This window comes from Dendrobates tinctorius, unplaced genomic scaffold (genome assembly GCF_039654945.1).
Source record: "Dendrobates tinctorius isolate UK_male_01 unplaced genomic scaffold, ASM3965494v1 ptg000460l, whole genome shotgun sequence".
NCBI classification, from domain to species: domain Eukaryota; kingdom Metazoa; phylum Chordata; class Amphibia; order Anura; family Dendrobatidae; genus Dendrobates; species Dendrobates tinctorius.
The window spans coordinates 711,957-733,413 of record NW_027362122.1 but is presented as its reverse complement, the minus strand read 5'-3'; the positions used below and the strand labels follow the sequence as shown (position 1 = coordinate 733,413).

Sequence of the window (21,457 nt, the reverse complement as noted above, 5' to 3'; positions counted from 1 at the left end):
ATTGGAAGAGTGCAAGGGGGCGGTTACAGTGGGGGCTTTGCATGCCTCCATCAGGTGTCCCACCTCTATCTTTCCAATCCCCTATCTCACTTGTCGCCACCTTATTAGGCCTGGCGAATTGCAATTTACTTCTCAGATCTTGCCATCTCCTCAACAGGTCACTTGTAGTGATCCCATCTATCTCCTGGAAAGGAACTCCACTAGCTATCAGGTCACAAAACAACTCCTTCCTGCTCTTTCTTATTTGAGTATCATCCTCTTTTCTCCTTTCTTGATCTACTCTCTCTGCTGTACTATTTTTTGACACTTTTGCTCTCTCTAGAGCAGATAGCTGGGAGATTAAATTGCATGCTGTGTATACAGTAGTGGAATTTCCCATAAGTGCACTGAACATAGTGAACAATGGGGCTTTGTATGACGCTGGGGCACCTTCTATGAGCTTATTCTTCATCAATACTGTCAATATTGCAGCATCTGGTCCCTTCCAATCCTCTACAACAGCAAAGTGATCATTCAGATCTGGCAAAGGATTGTGAGTTATACCTCCTATGCATGCAATTTCTCTCAATCTCTGAACTCCATCTGCAAGAGACTCCCATCGTGTCTGTGGTATTATTCCCATAGGAGAGTCATACACTTGTGCCACAGAATCCCTAACCAAATGCAACAAAGAGAAAGTCTCTGTAGTGTCCCTTGCACGTCTCATTTTTAAACGCACCATAGGATCAATACAAACACTACAAAGTCCTACTGCCTCAAGATGGTTCAAGATTATAGTATCGGCTCCCTGATCCCATAATCTGAGAATCCATGCTAACAAAGGTTCTCCTGCTTGCTGCCTGTACCTGGTAGCTAATTCTGTTAATTCTCCTGCTGTAGAATTCCTAGTTTCCTCGGTCATTGAAGCTTCTGCTCCTGTAGCTGCGTTTCCTGCATCCATCCTATCTCCACTACGCTGTATGACTTCTCTCCTAGTTTTAGTAGTCACAATCGGTCTGGCTTGCTTTTCTTCCTCATCTGTCTCACTGTCACAGCCATCCCATTCTATCAAATCTGACCATTTCTCACGTGCAATCATGGTGCTAATCTGTGCAGTACAAATATCTGACACTGGCAGCTGTCTCCTCCTGCGCCTATTCTTATTCACATTTTTCATTACATAAGCTTCAAAATTCCTTTGCATATTGTCATGCTGTTTCATTTGGTCTCTCAAGACTGATTGCAAGCTAATCCTTTGCTCTATAGCTGTATGCAGCTCTAAACGCAAATTATCTATCTCCTCCTCTAAGCTTTGAGACACTTGCACACTATCCATCCAACGGCTGCTGCAGCTTTCTGCTCTTTTGCATCATACCTTGAGAGATCAAATTTGGCAGCCACATCCTGGGGATTTGATAAGCGCTGTCCCTCCATATATTTGTTACATTCCTGTGCCAATGGGGTCCACTTTCCTGGTAATACCCATTCTGGCAAAAGATCTGACACTACTCTCAGCTGCTTTCCTACTCTTAACAAACTTATTCAGTTTTGCAAACACTTTTATTCAAAACAATCCCACTTCTGACACCAATTTGTATTGTAAGGGTTCCAATGGATTGTAATGAATAAGAAAATCCTCACACAAGAATTGAATTTGCTAAATTGATTTACTACATAAATGATAAGATTAAACTATAAAACTATACATATGCATTAATCAGAAACAGGCTTTATTCATACTTTACATTATTCAGATAGTCTCATCTCAGTGTCCTCTCTCGTCTGTACACATCCCATCTTGTGTGTGTGTCCTTTTTTTTTTATATATAAAAACTTCTCTAAAGCCAAATTATGTGTTGGAGACTTAAACAGTATCTATTTAACATATAGTTAACAAGATAAAATCTCTGGGACTCTCATCTTTGAAATTCAAGACTTTTTTGTTTTTAGAAGATAAGTGTCAAGATAATAGTATAACTGATTGAAACTATATCAATAGTTGGTATTAATTGGAGTGTTGAAACCATTAAAAATAACTCATAGTATACAGTAAACCACTATTTGGGCGCATGGCAGAGCTCGGAAGGGAAGCAGCGCCATTTGACGTTTTTGGCTGGAATTGAGATCGGACACCATGTCGCGTTTGGAAAGCCCCTGATGTACAGTGGGGCAAAAAAGTATTTAGTCAGTCAGCAATAGTGCAAGTTCCACCACTTAAAAAGATGAGAGGCGTCTGTAATTTACATCATAGGTAGACCTCAACTATGGAAGACAAACTGAGAAAAAAAAATCCAGAAAATCACATTGTCTGTTTTTTTTTCATTTTATTTGCATATTATATGAGAGCTATAATTTTTCCATATTTTGACCCACCGAGTCATGTGAGGCCTTATTTTTTGCGGGACGAGTTGATGTTTTTATTGGTATCATTTTCGGACACGTGACATCTTTTGATCGCTTTTTATTCCGATTTTTGGGACGTAGAATGAACAAAAACCAGCGTTTCATGAATTTCTTTTGGGGAGTGCGTTTACACCGTTCCGCCTGTGGTAAAATTGATAAAGCAGTTCTATTCTTTGGGTCAGTACGGTTACAGCGATGCCTCATTTATGTCTTTTTTTTATGTTTTGGCACTTTTATGCAATGAAAATAATTTTATATAAAAAATAATTTTGCATCGCTTTATTCTGCGAGCTATAACGTTTTCTAAATTTTTTCTCTGATGCTGTGTCGCAGCTCGTTTTTTGTGGGACAAGATGACGTTTTCAGCGATCTGTCACAGGACACTGATGTCCCACCTGAGACTATGTAATAAAGTAAGTAAAAAATAAAAAAAAAAGTGTAAAAATTATTTTTAAATAATCGCTAAATAAATTAGTAAAAAAAAAAAAAATTCCCCAATAAATTCATTTTTTGAAAATAAAAAAAAACAATAAAAATACACACATTTGGTATCGCTGCGTCCGTAGCGACCCGCCCTATAAAACTGTCCCATTAGTTAACCCCTTTAGCGAACCCCTTAAAAAATAAAAAACGAAGCAAAAATGATTTATCATACCACCTAACAAAAAGTGCAATAACGCGCGATCAAAAAGACTCATATAAATATCCATGGTACCGCTGAAAACGTCATCTCGTCCCGCAAAAAACGAGCCACCATACAGCGTCATCCACAAAAAAGTTAAAAAGTTATAGCTCGCAGAATAAAGCGATGCAAAAATAATTTTTTTATATAAAATTGTTTTCATTGCAAAAAACCGACAAAACATAAAAAAAGACCTAAATGAGGTATCGCTGTAACTGTACCGACCCGAAGAATAAAACCGCTTTATCAATTTTACCGCACGCGGAACGGTGTAAACGCACCCCCCCCAAAAGAAATTCATGAAACGCTGGTTTTTGTTCATTCTGCGTCCCAAAAATCGGAATAAAAAGCGATCAAAAAATGTCACGTGCCCGAAAATGGTACCAATAAAAACGTCAAACTCGTCCCGCAAAAAATAAGACCTCACATGACTCGGTGGGTCAAAATACGGAAAAATTATAGCTCTCAATATGTGGTGATGCAAAAACTATTTTTACAATAAAAAGCGTCTTTTAGCGTGCAACAGCCGCCAAACATAAATACCGCCATAAATAGTAAATCAAACCTCCCGTTATCACCCCCTTAGGCTAGTTTCACACTTGCTTTTTTTTGCAGCGCGTTTTTCCCGCAAAAAAACGCATTGAAAAAACGCATACAAAAGCATACAACTGCTGCGTTTTTTTCAAGCATTTTTATGAGCATGCATGAAAAAAACGCAGCGTTTTTATGCGTTTGTATGCGTTTTTAGTGCGTTTTTACCGTGTTTGCGTTTTTTCCAACATTAGGTGGCCCCTCACACTAACCCAAACCATGACTTTACTAACCCTGACCCTGACCCTAACCCTGACCCTAACCCTGACCCTAACCCTTAACCAAACCATACTTAACCCTAACCCAAACCCTAAACCCTAACTAACCCTATCCCTAACCCTAACCCTGACCCTAACCCTTAACCAAACCATACTTAACCCTAACCCTGACCCTAACCCTTAACCAAACCATACTTAACCCTAACCTAAACCCTAAATAACCCTAACCCTGACCCTAACCCTTAACCAAACCATACTTAACCCTAACCCAAACCCTAAACCCTAAATAACCCTAACCCTAACCCTGACCCTAACCCTTAACCAAACCATACTTAACCCTAACCCTGACCCTAACCCTAACCCTGACCCTAACCCTTAACCAAACCATACTTAACCCTAACCCTGACCCTAACCCTTAACCAAACCATACTTAACCCTAACCCCAACCCTAACCCTGACCCTAACCCTAACCCTAAACCCCCTTAACTAACCCTAACTCTAACTCAAACCCCTAAATTCCATGGTTAACAAAAAAAAAACGCATGTGCAAAAAAACGCATACATGAGCATGCCAGTGCGCATGTATGCGCATCCATAGGCTATAATGGCCATTTTTAGCGCAAAACGTGCGCATATGTGCGCATGCGCTTTTTTGCAGGGCCAAAAAATGCAACATGCTGCGTCTGGAAAATACAAACGCACACCCCAAAAAAACGCAGCGCATGAAAATCGCATACATGCGCTTACCAGCACGCAGGTATGCGCACCCATGTTAAATATAGGGGAAAAAACGCATGCGCACGTATGCGTTTTTTTCAAGCGCAAAAAAACGCAAATGTGAAACCAGCCTTAGTTAGGGAAAAATAATAAAATAAAAAAAAATGTATTTATTACCATTTTCCCATTAGGTTTAGGGCTAGGGGTGTGTTGGGGTTAGGGTTGGAGTTATAATTTGGGGGTTTCCACTGTTTGGGCACATCAGGTACTCTCCAAATGCAACATGGCGTCTGATCTCAATTCCAGCCAATTCTGCGTTGAAAAAGTCAAATGGTGCTCCTTCCCTTCCAAGCTCTGCCATGCGCCCAAACAGTTTTTACCCCCCATATAGGGTATCAACATACTCAGGACAAATTGCAAAACAACTTTTGGGGTCCAATTTCTCCTGTTACCCTTGGGAAAATAAAAAAAATTGGAGACTAATTTATCATGTTTGTGGAAAAAATACGATTTTTTTTATTTTCATGCCTGGGTATTATAAACTTCTATGAAGTACTTGGTAGTTCAAAGTGCTCACCACACATCTAGATAAGTAGGGCAGCACGGTGGCTCAGTGGTTAGCGCTGCAGCTTTGCAGCGCTGGAGTCCTGGGTTCGAATCCCACCAAGGACAACATCTGCAAGGAGTTTGTATGTTCTCCCCGTGTTTGCGTGGGTTTCCTCCCACACTCCAAAGACATACTGATAGGGAATTTAGATTGTGAGCCCCATCAGGGACAGTGATGAAAATCTGTGCAAACTGTAAAGCGCTGCGGAATATGTTAGCGCTTTATAAAAATAAAGATTATTATTATTATAAGTTCCTTAGGGGGTCTAGTTTCCAAAATGGTGGCATTTGTGGGGGGTTTCCACTGTTTTGGTACATCAGGGGTTTTCCAATCGCGACATGGTGTCCGATCTCAATTCCAGCCAAAAACGTCAAATGGCGCTGCTTCCCTTCCGAGCTCTGCCATGCGCCCAAATAGTCATTTACACCCACATATGGGGTATCAGCGTACTCAGGACAAATTGCACAATAACTTTTAGGGTCCTGGTACCCTTGGAAAAATAAAAATTGGGGGTGAAAAGATCATTTTTGTGGAAAAAATGATTTTTTTAATTGTACCGCTGTACGTTATAAACTTCTGTGAAGCCCTTGTGGGTTCAAAGTTCTCACCACATATCTAGATAAGGTCCTTGGGGGGTCTAGTTTCCAAAATGGGGTCACTTGGGGGGGTTTCCACTGTTTAGGTACATCAGGGGCTCTCCAAACGCGACATGGCGTCCGATCTGAATTCCAGCCAATTTTGCATTTAAAAAGTCAAACGGCGCTCCTCCTGCTGAGGTCTGCCATGCGCCGAAACAGTGGTTCCCCCCCACATATCAGGTATCGGCGTACTCAGGACAAATTGCACAATAACTTTTGCAGTCCAATTTCTCCTGTTACCCTTGGTAAAATAAAAAAATTGAACCTGAAGTTTTTTTTTGTGAAAAAAAGTTAAATGTTAATTATTTTTTTTTTTTTTAAATATTCAAAAAATTCCTGTGACGCACCTAAAGGGTTAATAAACTTCTTGAATGTGGTTTTGAGCACCTTAAGGGGTGCAGTTTTTAGAATTGTCACTTTTGGGTATTTTCTATCATATAGACCCCTCAAAGTGGCTTCAAATGTGATGTGGTCCGTAAAAATAAAATGGTGTTGCAAAAATGAGAAATCGCTGGTCAATTTTTAACCCTTATAACTTCCTAACAAAAAAAAAATTTGGTTCCAAAATTGTGATGTAAAGTAAACATGTGGGAAATGTTACTTATCAAGTTTTTTGTGTGCAGTATCTCTGTGATTTAAGGGCATAAAAATTCAAAGTTGGAAAATTGCGAAATTTTCAAAACTTTCGCCAAATTTCCTTTTTTATTCACAAATAAACGCAAGTTATTTGAATGAAATTTTACCACTAACATGAAGTACAATATGTCACGAGAAAACAATGTCAGAATCACCGGGATCCATGGAAGTGTTTCAGAGTTATTACCTCATAAAGGGACAGTGGTCAGAATTGTAAAAATTGGCCTGGTCGTTAACGTGCAAACCACCCTTGGGGCTTAAGGAGTTAAACCTTCCCGGCCATCACTGCCAGAGTTCCTCACTAAAACAATACGGTCTTCTGCCACCAGTTCCTCGATCGACATAAGCCCCATCCGACAACAGACTTATATTGTGTCAGAAACCAACCTTGGTATATAATATAACCAACCGAGCGTGCGGACATGGATATTCGTGGATTGAGATAAAAGAGCAGTCAAGATTATTTTTATATATAATCGTCTAAAAGGCGCACTAGAAATATACAAGCATATATTTACAGAACAATATACAAGTACGCTGTCAGGAGTGTAGTACAAAGGATTGGGTATAGATAGGTTGCAATTACCGTGTTATGCAGCATGTGACCACAGGGTGGTGCTGATTGATCCATTGTCTAAATCTTAGTTACAGGCTTTCCTGGCTGCGTCAGCTAACGTATCCTTGGGCCATTAGAAAAACTAAGCTCAACAATGAGCAGCTCTCTTATCACCTTGGCTGTCCCCTCCCACACTTTGTTGCCTCCCTTGGGCTGGACTGCCTCCCTCATCCCATGCTTGAGAATATAATTTTCTGCCTAGAACCATGGAGGTTTATAACTTGGCGCAAGAAGCTCTGAATGGGTTGGTTGTACCGCCACTGGATTCCGCTGGATTTTATCTGCGCATAGGGATCAAAGATGCCTACTGTATGTAATTCCCATTAGCTTTGCTTTATAACTCCATAATACAGAGTGCTACAGGTGACTAAATAATGTGGGCGAGTGGGGATAAGAATGCCAATTTGGATTATGCGCTCAGATAGTTTCAAAGATATTGCATTCTGTTATTAGGTCATTTTCCAGATTCCATATCTCAGTCTGCTGTGACTTGTTGTACCATGTGCTTAGTCACACAAAGGGGTCAGCTGGCTTGCAGCTGCAGAAGATTTCACACCATTGTATCAAGAGCTTCAAAGGGCTTGTTCTTGTAGTTATTTAAAAAGATAAACACTGCATGGCTTTTTATGTCCTTGGGGATGCCAAGGGAGGGGGTACATTTCAGGAGTGGAAGGAGATGTCCTCAACTTAAAATCCAAAATGGATTCTCCCTTGTCCCTCATAATAAATATCTATCTATCTATCTATCTATCTATACATACATACACACACACACACACACACACACACACACACACACACACACACACACACACACACACACACACTGGCTTGCGAAAGTACTCGGCCCCCTGGAACTTTTCAACCTTTTCCCATATATCATGCTTCAAACATAAAGATACCAAATGTAAATTTTTGGTCGTGAATCAACAACAAGTGGGACACAATTGTGAAGTTGAATGAAATTTATTGGTTATTTTAAATTTTTGTGGAAATTCTAAAACTGAAAAGTGGGGTGCAGCAAACTCACTCCAGAAGTTCATTGTGGATCTCTGAATGATTCAATGTTGTCCTAAATGACTAATGATGATAAATATAATCCACCTGTGTGTAATCAAGTCTTCCTATAAATGCACCTGCTCTGTGATAGTCTCAGGCTTCTGTTTGACGCACAGAAAGCATCATGAAGACCAAGGAACACAACAGGCAGGTCCGTGATACTGTTGTGGAGAAGTTTAACCCCTTTCTGACATCAGACGTACTATCCCGTCCATGGGACCCGGGCCCCTATGCCCATGGACGGGATAGTACGTTTAGGCCGCTGATCGCGGCCGGGTGTCAGCTGATTATCACAGCTGACACCCGGCACAATGTGTCAGGGGCGGTCATGGACCGCCCCCGACACGTTAACCCCTTGCACACCGCGATCAAACAAGATCGCGGTGTACCGGGGGTTAAAGGGAAGCATCGGCAGGGAGGGGGCTCCCTCCGTGCTTCCCTGAGCCCCCCACAGCAGCGCACCTTTCTGAATGTAATCATTGGGCGTGGGCCAACTATGTCATTGAGGTCAGGGTCAGATGTCAAAATGTCCCAATGTTTATTGAGAACACCTCTCACTCTTTTGTTCTGTCAATCGAAGGTCCCTATAATCCTAGTTCCTTCAGAGACCCCCTTGGGGCCATTGTCTCGACTCTGTAATAAAGAATTCCTATCTTTGGCAAGGGCATGTTGATAAGATTGTTCAACAATGTCTCTAGGATAGCCCTTATCCAGGAATCTTTTCATATCTGTTGACTGAAGCTTGAGGCTGTGTGCACACGCTGCGGATTTTGCTGCGGTTCCCTATGGGAATCAAAAACCGCAATGCAGACGGTGTGGAATTTTCCGCGCGGATTATCTGCGGTTTTCAATCCGCAGAAAGAATTGACATGTCAATTCTTTCTGCGGATTCTGCTGCGGTTTGCCATCTCCTCCATTGAGGAGATGAAAAACCGCAGGGCAAAACCGCAGAGCAATCCGCAGGTAAAACCGCAGGTATTTTGACCTGCGGATTTTACAAAATCCGCGTGGATGAATCCGCACCTAATACGCAGCGTGTGCACACAGCCTGAAGGTATCCATGTCCTGCTCGGCTCTCCATACTGAGTATGCGCCATTTGAGCAGGGGAGATCGGCGCCTTCCAGGTATTCACGCCCGCGTATCGCGGCGTTTGAGCTATGTGCGCTGACTTGCTGCGGCGCTGTGAGTGACATCAGACCGCGACGCGGTCTGACGCGCGCTGGTTTACCCACGCCAGCTCACAGCGGTGCAGGGAGTGACGTCAGCGGGAACGCCCACCTATCGCGATGCGGCTGATGACACGTATCTGGTCTATGTATGCCGACTCATAGCGGCGATGGGAGTGACATGGGCTGGAGCGCACATCCACCAATCACAGCACGGTATGTGACACGCGCGCTGGCTCGCCGCAATGCTGTGATGAATATCAGCTGTTATGCAGGTGTGTTGATGGTGGAACGCACGCCGGACCTTTGGGCAATGGCGGTATCATTCTTATGAATCAATCATGGTGGATTTGAGTGACGGGCTATTTGGTCATTCATGAGGGATCTGATTTGGTTGATAGAGCACAATTGGCTACATATGAGGTCTGTGTTGAAACTAATGCTTTGAATATATTATGACATCCAGATTCAGAGACTTCTAAGGTCTGAAGGAAGTGGGCGTTAACTATGAACTATAGTGTCTATTTATATGGGGTGTTTGGCCATTTTTCCACACAGCATCTAACTATCCACCTCCTGATGATCCTATTGGGAGAAACGCGTTGAGGTTTTGCCTATCCATCATCAAAAATCTGAGTACCCCTCTATTTGTTATCAACAACTTGCATATCTTTAGTGTTGTATTATGCATTAATTGTTCTGCCTTCCAAACCATTGCTGTGTTACCCTAATGTCTTATCTATAGCCCTCATAGGGCATCATTAGGGCGAGCCGCTGACCAGTAGGGTGTCAACCTCCGCTGACAGGAAGGTTATAGATACAGGGAACAGATAGTTTAGGTAATCCAACCCGCACTTGTCACTTTGATGTCTTGTCTTTTGCACTTTTTTCTATTGTTGTCTACCCAATTACCTAATGGCAACCCCTATACACTCCTTTCCTGAATAATTGAGTGACTAGAAGAGGCACTTATTTAGGTTGATTCAGGAGACTTAGGGTACAGCCGCCGTGGAACGGGGGCGCCAATCTCGATAATGTGTAGGGTGCCAACCTCCGTTGTTAGGCAGTTTGTGATATCAGGACCCTATTGTAGGGCATAGTAGATGACACGGTTGTTTGTCTAGAATGTGTGGATGTTTTGTCTTTTATTCAGACTTTATTAAAGGTTAATTTTTAATCTGCATCTATATCTAATAACTTTGTAAAGGTCCTTGATATACATATAAAAACAAATGAGACATCGATTCACTGATCCACCTGACAAGGATGTGTACAGTGAAGACATCGGGATGTCCTTCGGACTGGAGAAGTGCGGCCGGTTGGTAATAAAGAGAGGCAAGGTAGTCAAGACCAATGGAGTGGAGTTACCAGAAGGGCACGTAGCAGATGTACAGACATGCTGCAAGTATCTCGGCATTCCACAGGGATGCAGGAACCATGTTGAGGAAGCAAGAAAAGCAGCAACATCCAAATACTATCAAAGGGTAAGACAGGTTCTGAAGAGCCAGCTCAATGGGAAGAATAAAATCTGCGCCATCAATACATATGCCCTGCCAGTTATCAAATACCCTGCTGGAAACGCTAAAGAAAGGGGCACAATAGCGCAGTTACCCAATAAACAATTAGTGGACTATAAGGTTGAATTCTCATCTTTGCTGTTATGAGTTGCACAACACATATAATGAAAATTTGTCAGGAGGGCTGCAAAGGGCACCACGACGGATCTTCCAAGAAATTCTGGACAGGATATTCAAGATGCTTATAATTCCGCATCTTGAAGAGTTGCATACTTTATTCAGGGCTATAAAACTACGTTTTTCGTGGCTGTCCTGTCCACTTCCTCAGGTACATAGCCAATACTAGCGACATGGTATCACTCACATATATAAAAGGTGGGCTGGACTTAAAAAAAAAATGTGCCTGAGGAAATGCACAGGACGTCCACGAAATGCGTAGTTTTACAGCCCTGAATAAAGTATGGAACTCTTCTGAACCCAGTGCTTCCCTTGCCTGATTTTTGGAGGAGCGTGGAATTATCGGCATCTTGAATATCCTGTCCAGAATTTCCTACTGGCATAGTGTGCTGGCCAATGGAAGCTGCAGATGTGAAGACACGAAAGCTCCTCACAATGCATGGAGGTCTCCACCCTATGTCTAGCACCCAAAGATTGTATACCAACAGAAAGGAGGGTGGTCGAGGCTTGATAAGCATCCAAGCCATCATCACAGATGAAACAAGGAGTATCCAGGAATATATCAGAAGAATGGCGCCAAAAGATGAGATGCTGAGAGAGAGCCTAAGGCAGCAACAACAACAGAAGGAAGAACAGGAACATGAAGCGCCATGACAAGACAAGCCACTGCATTGGACATGCCATCGACAGATAATAAAAGTGGTTGACATGGATAAATCCTACCAATGGCTGGAGAAAGCTGGACTCCGAGACAGCACAGAGGCACTAATCATAGCAGCACAAGAGCAAGCACTAAGTACCAAATCCATAGAAGCAGGAATCTACCACACAAGACAAGACCCAAGGTACAGACTATGCAAAGAAACCTCAGAAACCGTCCAGCACATAGTGGCAGGATGCAAAATGCAAGCAGGAACAGCATATACTGAACGCCACAACCAAGTAGCGGGCATTGTATACAGGAACATCTGCACAGCACTAATGGCCCAAGTCCTCCTAAGTCCAGGTGGGAGACCCCAGAAAAAGTGTTAGAGAATGAAAAGGCTAAAATCCTGTGGGATTTCAAGATCCAGATGGATAAGCAGGTGTTGGCTTACCAACCAGACATTGTCATAGTAGACAAGGATCAGAAGACAGCAATGATAATAGATTTGGCAGTGCCAAGTGACAGCAACATCAGAATGAAGGAATAAGAGAAGCTGGAGAAATTACAGGTCCTCAAAGGAGAACTGGAGAAGATGCAGAAGGTGAAGGCAACAGTGATTCCAGTGGTGATGGGAGCACTTGGAACAGTGACCCCTAAGTTGGAAGAATGGCTACAACAGATCCCAGGAGCAACATCTGAGCTCGCTGTCCAGAAATGCGCAATACTAGGAACAACTAGGATCTTGCGCAGGGGATTTGGATGTTTCGCTCCCAGCAGTTCGCCCCCGCACATTTCGTCCCCAGCATTTGGCCCCCAGGATGTTTCACCCCCGCACATATCGCCCCCAGCAGTCTCCTGCAGTTCGCCCCCAGATGTTTTGCCCCCAGCAGTTCGCCCCCGGATGTTTTGCCCCTAGCAGTTCACCCCCGGATGTTTTGCCCCTAGCAGTTTGCCCCCGGATGTTATGCCCCCGGATGTTATGCCCCCGGCAGTTTCGCCCCCGGATGTTATACTCCCGGCAGTTTGCCGCCGGATGTTTCGCCCCAGGATGTTTCACCCCCGGCAGTTTGCCACTGGATGTTTTGCCCCCGGATGTTTCACCTACAGCATTTTGTTCCTGGGTGTGTTGCCATATGATGTTTCGCCCCTAGCATTTTGACCACAGATGTTTAACCCTCAACATGGGGTCAACATGCAGGGAACAAAACATCTAGGGCTGAACATACCTGGTGGGAAAAATACAGGACCCCAATTGCTGGAGATTTCTGTGGCTTCCTTTTCAGTAGCTCCCCGAGAGTCTCTTCTGGCTGACCTTAAAGGAGTATTATCACGCTAGAACACAAAAAAACTGACATACCTGTCGCAGCTGCAGCTCCTTGGGTCCCGGAATGCAGTCTAGCTGTTCCCCGTGACATCTTCTCCTCCTTCCGGCTGTCTCTTCATCTTGCCTGGATCACTGATCCATGAAGCATGAAGAATGCTGTGGCAGTGAGGCCGAATGTCTCCTGACCCCTCACTGACATGACGTCACTCCTGCTCCATTCATCAGTCAATCCAGGGGGCAGGATGCCTCTCCTGTCACCAAGACACTGCTGCGCATGCGCAGTGCCGCGATGAGATCAGACACAAGAAGACGCTGGGAAGGAGAGGACTCGTGGTGGCCTCCGGATCCAGCATGGCGATCGCCAGCCCACACAGCCAGGCGAAGATCAGGCAAAGATGAGCAGAAGACCTCTAGGTAAGTACCAGGAGGGGAAGATTGGCAGCATGCTTACCGCAACATGATTGCTGAAAGCATGCTGGCTTATTTTGCTGTTCGGCATGAGAATACCCCTTTAATGCAGGTTATGTATGGAAGCAGAGGGACTATTGACTGACAGCAGGGTTAATCCCACCAACCATCTCTGCAGAACTGAGAGATTTGCTTTGCTGAACTAAAGTGGTGGTTAACCAGCTTCTACAGAACCTCTTTATCAGGTCTTTAGAAGGGTGGTTTTGGGATTAGCCCTCACAGAACACTGTACCAGTATACCAAAGAATGGAGCAGCAGATAAAAGTGGCATTCTCACTTCAGGATCCCTTTTTCTATTGATGCCCATTCCTCAGATTAGGCCAAGAATAGGGTCCAGTTGTATTCTGCATTGAACCAGCTGTTTATCAGCAGCTTTCAGCACCAACGACAAGGACAAGTGACTGGAAGCTGCAGCCATAGCTCTCCATGATTTCAGTGAGATCCAGGGAAGATGTGACAGCGCCTGGTAAAGAGCTGATTCACTGTGACATGCCTTATACAGGGGCATGCACTGCTCTGTGCAGAGAAATGCATGTTCTGGATGGAACTTGGTTGTGTGCATTATTATTATTATTATTATTATTTTGCATTTATATAGCGCCATTTATTCCATGGTGCTTTACATGTGAAAAGGGGAAATATAGACAAGTATAATAAACATGTGTAAGACAGGGGACACACAAGTACATAAGGAGAGGGGACCCTGCCCTCGAGGGCTCACCGTCTACAGGGATGGGTGAGGATACAGTAGGAGAGGGTAGAGCATTTCGTGCAGTGGTTCAGTAGACCGACGATCATTGCAGGCTATAGGCTTGTCAGAACAGGTGGGTTCTTCAGGTTCTTCTTGATGGTGAGAGTCTGATGTGTTGCGGCAGAGAGTTCCAGAGTATGGGGGAAGTCCTGGGGATGGAACAACACCGCAAAGGGTTATTGCTGGTTATAGGGTTAATTTGGCTGAACTAAATCCACTTGGAATCTCCTATACACACCAGCTAGTTTCTAGAAAGGGTAACACCCAGAAATTCAGTGGTGTTTTTCCCTGGCTTCATACTGTATATGCGGTTTTGATTCATTCCTCACTTGGACCTGGAGGAAGCCACATGTAGTGTTGAAACATGTCGTCCAAAAGGGATTGACTAAATGCAAAATTGTTACTGAAGAAACATGGAACCTTTTTAATGGAAAAATAAAAGTCACCTTCCACGACAGCCATATCGGAGGATGTCTCCCTGCCCTAATGGGGGACAGGAAATGCACAAGAGGTTAAATAACCCTCCCCTTCCTGCTATCTCCAGTGTTTTTCCTGTCCCCTATGGGGCATGAAGAGGTCCTGATATTGCTGCCGTGGCCGGCGACCGCAGACACTACAACATCAGATACCTGTAACGCCGGGCAGTCAACAGTCGGGGGCTCTGCTCTCCTCCGTAGGAAGGCTGCTCCCATCTCCACTTTGGTGGTACTCGAAACCTTTGCCTGCCCCTCCTGCGCCCCTCAGCGGGGTAAAGCAGGGCGGTGCTGTGTGGCCAGGGTCCTCCTGGAGCTCCCCAGCATCCTCCTCCTCATGCGGCATGCAATCCGGGCACGCACGTGCTCACCTGAGGTGGCGTTGGGATTGACGTTGAACGTCCGGTTTGCCTTCCACCTGTGTGCCAGGCGGGAACGCACGCTCGACCTGCAGTTACCGGACTGCGGGTACGGTCCGGGGCCCCAGCCACCGGCCCTTCTGGGCTGAGCGTGGCTGCTCTCGTCAGGCAGCCGCTAAGCAGCTTGAGGCAGGCCGGGACCAGAATGGAGCACCGCCGAGTGTGCAGGGGCAACCGCTGAGCAGCTGGGGAATTCAGCTGTGGGGAGGGGTGATTGAAATGACCCCCACCCTTGGACCGAGGGGAGGAGGAGCACACAACATGCTGGATGGACCCCGGTTATTCTAATACTGGTCTGGGTGCATCCAGGTAAGGCCATTACCTGTACAGTGACTGTGGCTGACTGACCATGGTCGGCGACAAACCCTTACTGCTTGCTACTGCGGAGCACAGTGTCACCCTCCTACTGTAAGTAGCGGGGTGGGTCCCCCCCTTTTTCTGTCCAGAGTAGTCTCGGAGGTGGCTTAGTATGCCTTCTCTCTTGTAGGGAGACAAGGCCTCTGACTCTAAAAAGAATAAACCAGGTGTGGTTCCAGGCCTCCCTCTTCATATAGGAGTAGCTTTGTCAGCCCTGCATGGACGATGTATTACGTACAGAGCAGCCTTCCCTACTGGACAGTATAAAAACTCTCATCGGTCAAGAAGTCCTATCTTCTATGACGACATTTTCCCAGCCACAGCCCCCTCCTGCTAGGAGGAAATCTGCACCTGTGGAATCTGATTGACTCGGGCGAATTTGATACCTCTAACTCAGAGGATGCTTGGGAAAATGAGGGTTCCACTTCCACCCTCAGATCTGGGAATACTATTTCTATTCCGAAGGTGCCTCCTGCCATTCTAGGCTAAGTGTGACTACATTCGTCACGGCCGCGAAGTAGCTTGAGGCTGGGCCGGGACGGGAATGAGAGACCAGATTAGTTAGTACGGGAGGAGGAAGTGGAATTTTCTATATAAGATGAGATGTTTGGAGGGGCTGAAGCTTTCACGGCTGGTAATGGGCCCCTCCCGAGAGAGACTTGGTGTCACCTCAGAATTGAGGAATCGTTTTTTCCCTTGGACGGAGGTGGCTCCTTATGGGAAGTCCCTAAAGAGGACGTGCAGGAGAGCGGTTCTTCCCAGGGCTCTGGAGTCGATAAGCCAAACCTGCGACTCCGACTCCACGACTCCGACTCCCACTCCCACACATATTGCTTATATTTAAGTGAAAAATTTATTGTAGTACAATGTGAACCTCAGACATTTAATCATTTTTATGATCCAATAATCAAGATATTTAGATAGAACAGAATATACACTTACTGGCCACTTTATTAGGTACACCTGTCCAACTGTGTGTTAAGACTTAATTTCTAATCAGCCAATCACATGGCGGCAACTCAGTGCATTTAGGCATGTAGACATGGTCAAGACAATCTCCTGCAGTTCAAACCGAGCATCAGTATGGGGAAGAAAGGTGATTTGAGTGCCTTTGAACGTGGCATGATTGTTGGTGCCAGAAGGGCTGGTCTGAGAATTTCAGAAACTGCTGATCTACTGGGATTTTCACGCACAACCATCTCTAGGGTTTACAGAGAATGGTCCGAAAAAGAAAAAAAATCCAGTGAGCGGCAGTTCTGTGGCCGGAAATGCCATGTTGATGCCAGAGGTCAGAGGAGAATGGGCAGACTGGTTCGAGCTGATAGAAAGGCAACAGTGACTCAAATTGCCACCCATTACAACCAAGGTAGGCAGAAGAGCATCTCTGAACGCACAGTGCGTCGAACTTTGAGGCAGATGGGCTACAGCAGCAGAAGACCACACTGGGTACCACTCCTCTCAGCTAAGAACAGGAAACTGAGGCTACAATTTGCACAAGCTCATCGAAATTGGACAGTAGAAGATTGGAAAAACGTTGCCTGGTCTGATGAGTCTCGATTTCTGCTGCGACATTCGGATGGTAGGGTCAGAATTTGGAGTAAACAACATGAAAGCATGGATCCATCCTGCCTTGTATCAACGGTTCAGGCTGGTGGTGGTGGTGTCATGGTGTGGGGAATTTTTTCTGGGCACTCTTTGGGCCCCTTGGTACCAATTGAGCATCGTTGCAACGCCACAGCCTACCTGAGTATTGTTGCTGACCATGTCCATCCCTTTATGACCACAATGTACCCAACATCTGATGGCTACTTTCAGCAGGATAATGCGCCATGTCATAAAGCTCGAATCATCTCAGATTGGTTTCTTGAACATGACAATGAGTTTACTGTACTCAAATGGCCTCCTCAGTCACCAGATCTCAATCCAATAGAGCATCTTTGGGATGTGGTGGAACGGGAGATTCGCATCAGGGATGTGCAGCCGACAAATCTGCGCCAACTGTGTGATGCCATCATGTCAATATGGTCCAAAATCTCTGAGGAATGCTTCCAGCACCTTGTTGAATCTCTGCCACGAAGAATTGAGGCAGTTCTGAAGGCAAAAGGGGGTCCAACCCCTTACTAGCATGGTGTACCTAATAAAGTGGCCAGTGAGTGTATATTGGTGTACTACCCGGTTTTCATTCTTTTTGGTACAGATATGGATAAATGGATAGATAGAGCAGATTTCTAATCTGCTTTTGCTATTGAGTAACATTATCTATGAGCTCAAAAACCTTTCAGGTGATGCAGTTTTTTAAAAAGATGATCAACTTTTGCAGCTGAAAAACGTATCCTCAAAAAACACAGGAAAAACGCTGTGTGTGAATGTAGCCTTAGATCAGGAATATAACAGCCATTTATAGGACACTTCATAACTTTCCCAAACTCCTATGAAAAAATATTCAGCACATCCTGCATTGAATTACTGTACCCAATTTATTATATATTTTAGGAGTCGGTCCATTTTATACCGACTCCAACTCCGACTCCACCAAAATGAGCACCGACTCCACGACTCCGACTCCGACTCCACAGCCCTGGTTCTTCCATTTAAGGGCAACTCTCAATGGCAAGCTTGCTCAGGAAATCCTGGGATGCCTCCACAATCCTGCTTAAGGCCAATATAGCCTCTACGTGGGTAGCCGGGTCCCTGTCTGCTGGTGGCGTACGCCGGAGGATAACCTCACTCAGGGGACCTCCAGGGAAGAAACCCTTGACTCTCTTTCCCTATTACAAAAGCAACAGGGTTCCTAGCGGATGCTTCCGCTAAGTCCGTCCGGGTAGCTGCGGTGCCAACCGGCCCTTCTAGATTCGTCAGGTGGCGGCTGCTAAGCAGCTTGAGGCTGGGCCAGGACCCGAATGGGAGACCAGCCTGCAATCGCAGGTCACGGGTCATGCATTTACCTCTCCATCTCAGCCAGGGGAACTCTGTGGCTGAAAGCTTGGGGAGGAAACTTTGTCAAACGTCTATACGTTTCCCTTTCAGGGAAATTATGTGGTCCAGCACTGGATGATATCCTAGAGAAAGCCACTGATAAAAAGAAGTCTCTTCCGGAACCTAGGAAATGATTTTTTTCATCTCCCTCCCCGTGACCAGTCCTCCCCGAATTCACGGGGGCCGACCCTTGAATTTCATTGATTGTTGCAATCCAAAACCTCAAACCAATGGGTTATTCGCACCTTTCACAATGGACTGAGATTGAGGTTCGAGAGTCTTCCCCCTCAATGCCTAAGTGTGATGTCCTTGCAGGCGTACCTCCAAAAATCCTTGCTGTCAGACATAGACACTTCTGCAAGGCTATCTCCCCAGTTCCACGCGGTGCGTGACTGCTCACGTCAGGTGTCAATTGCTAGGAGGCTTGGAGCAGGTCCGGGACCAGAATTGGAGACCAGCGGGCAAATCGACATATAGGCAGAGGCCACTACTCTCGCACAGGCGTAATTGTAAAATCCTCAGGAAAGCAGGATTATAATAAACTTAAAACCCTTGAACCAAGTGGTAAAGTACAGATGATTGAGGATGGAGTCGGTTAGGTCGGCAAGCCCCCTCATAGGACAAATTGGGTGTTGGCCACAGTAGACCTGAGGGACGCTTACTATCATGTCCCGATTCATCCAGACCACAGGGAATTCCTCAAGTTTGCAGGTTTCCAGGGTCCCCGGGTCAACCACTACCAATTCAATGTCCTGCCGTTTGGGGTGTCATCAGCCCCTCGAGTGTTTACCAAGATAATGGCAGAGGCAATGATCTTCATTTGCCAGCAGAGGATTTTCATTGTCCCATACCTAGACGACCTTCTAATAAGGGCTCCATCCATGTCTCGCATGAACCAGGACGTAGGAAAGTCCCTGGAGATTTTACAGTCCTTGGGTTGGATCCCCAACATGGAGAAGTCAGACCTTCCTTCGTCAGGGAAGAAGTTCTTAGGGATACTCCTGGACTCAGGAAGGCGAACATCTTTCTTACCCAGGGAACGACAACTCGACCTTGTTCAGAGGTCCTCCAGGTTCAGAGACCAGAGAGCACCAACCCTGAGACTCAGTATCTATCCTAGGTTCGCTTACAGCGTGCGTCCAAACTGTTTCCTGGGTGCAAGCCCATACTCGGTTCCTTCGGTCCTATGTACTCCGGTGTTCGAAGAAGTATCGTAATACTCTGACCAAGAGAACCCCTTATCCTGGTCATGTGAAGGCGTCTCTCCTATGGTGGCTAGACTACCAGAACCTCCAGCAGGGCGTCAGCTGGGATCAACTCTCCCTGAAAATTGTGACCACAGACGCCAGTCAGAGAATCTGGGGTGCTATAGTGGAGAAATCACACTTCCAGGGGGTATGGCCCCCAGACGTCAGAGCCAGCTCCTTGAATGTGAGAGAACTGAAAACTGTGGAGGAAGCGTTGAAAGCAGCATCAACCTTTGTCCAAATCATCATGTACGTGTCTGCCCAGACAATGCGACTACGGTGTCCTTCATCCGACACCAAGGAGGCATGAAATTCTTCATCCAAAAAATTGGTAGCTGCAAGAAATTTTTCTTGGGCAGAGAAACGTCTGTTGTCCATATCAGCAGGCGAACTTCCTCAGCAGGAAGGACGTTCATTCCGGGGAATGGAGCCTAGACCAAACAGTATTTTTGCCTCTGGTGTCAAGGTGGGGAAATCCCGATGTGGACCCTTTTTGCCAGCGGTCAAAACGCGAAGGTGGAAACTTTTTTCCCTCAGTCCCACCGACGGAGCATGGGGAGTAGATGCCTTCTCCCATCCTTGGCAGTTCAATCTGGCTTACACCTTCCCTCCGATTCCCACGGTAGCGAAAAAAATGCTGAAGATACAGGCAGAACAAGTCGCCTCAATCCTAGTGGGTCCCTTGTGGCCATGGAAAAGCTGGTACAGAGCCTTACAGAACATGGCTCAGGAAGGCCCAATACTTCTGCCCCTAGGGGGCCAGTCTCCTTTACTAAGACCCTCTACTGCACCCAGACGCGCACAGAATGAACCTTGTGGCCTGGCTACTGAAGCCGGAATTCATTAGAAGGCTTAAGGCCTTTCCGAGGAAGTGATCCAAACTCTACAGGGCCACCGGCCATTCTAGGCTGAGCATGACTAGCGCCATTTACGGGAAGGTTTGGAAGATGTTCTCATCTTGGTGTTTCCTAAGTGCCCTGGAACCCTTCCATCCTAATATCACACAGATCTTAGAATTTCTTCAAGACTGCTTAGTTCTAGGGCTCACTCCTAGTACACTAAAGGTACAGGTGTCAGCTCTTAGTTCATTTTACTATCAAGATCTGGCAAGCCATCGATGGATCAAGCGATTCATAACCTCAGCAACTAGAATCCATCCCAGACTCCGTAGTCAGTTTCTTCGTGGGACTTGAACCTAGTTCTCAAAGGCTTGACCAGGGAACCGTTTGAGCCACTGTCTTCCACGGCTCTGGAAATCTTAACACTAAAAACTGTGTTTTTGGTAGCAATTTCTACCGCAAGGCACATAGGGGAATTACAGGCCCTTTCAATACAGGAGCCATACTTGACCATCACGGAAGATAGCATCTTCCTAAGGTCTCAAACTTTCATAGGTTCCAGGACATTGTATTACCTTCCTTCTGTACAAACCCCTCCCAACACGAAAGAAGCCTTTCACACCCTCGACATCTGTAGAGTTGTTCTCTTCTACCTCCAGCATACGGAGAGTTGAAGGATTGACCAGATTTTATTTATTCAATTTCCACTCAGAATAAAGGCAAAAAGGTGGCAAAAATTACAATCACGAATTGCATCAGGCAAGCTATCTGCCTCACCTCGTCACAGAATGTTCCTCCTCATACATCTCTGAAAGCTCACTCTACTCGTCAGTATCAACATCATAGGCAGGAAGAGGGGACGCATCTTCTGAGCAGATATGCAGAGCCACCACCTGGTCGTCTGTACATACATTCACCAGACACTATACACTAAATTTCAACAGGGATCT

General features: G+C 45.5%; 1 protein-coding gene across 3 annotated transcripts in view; it reads left to right on the top strand.

The window, feature by feature from the left end:
* Nucleotides 1-2,629: 2,629 nt before the first annotated feature.
* MTRR (5-methyltetrahydrofolate-homocysteine methyltransferase reductase) overlaps nt 2,630-21,457 on the top strand; it is a 700,332-nt gene continuing 681,504 nt past the window's right edge. For 2 of the 3 annotated variants that reach the window (XM_073564571.1, XM_073564570.1), the window contains exon 1: nt 2,653-2,795. In XM_073564571.1, coding sequence (XP_073420672.1) covers nt 2,736-2,795 — 60 coding nt within the window. In that variant the 5' untranslated portion in view covers nt 2,653-2,735. Of the gene's footprint in view, nt 2,796-21,457 lie in introns of all 3 variants that reach the window. The other variant, XM_073564569.1, reaches the window with a different exon arrangement.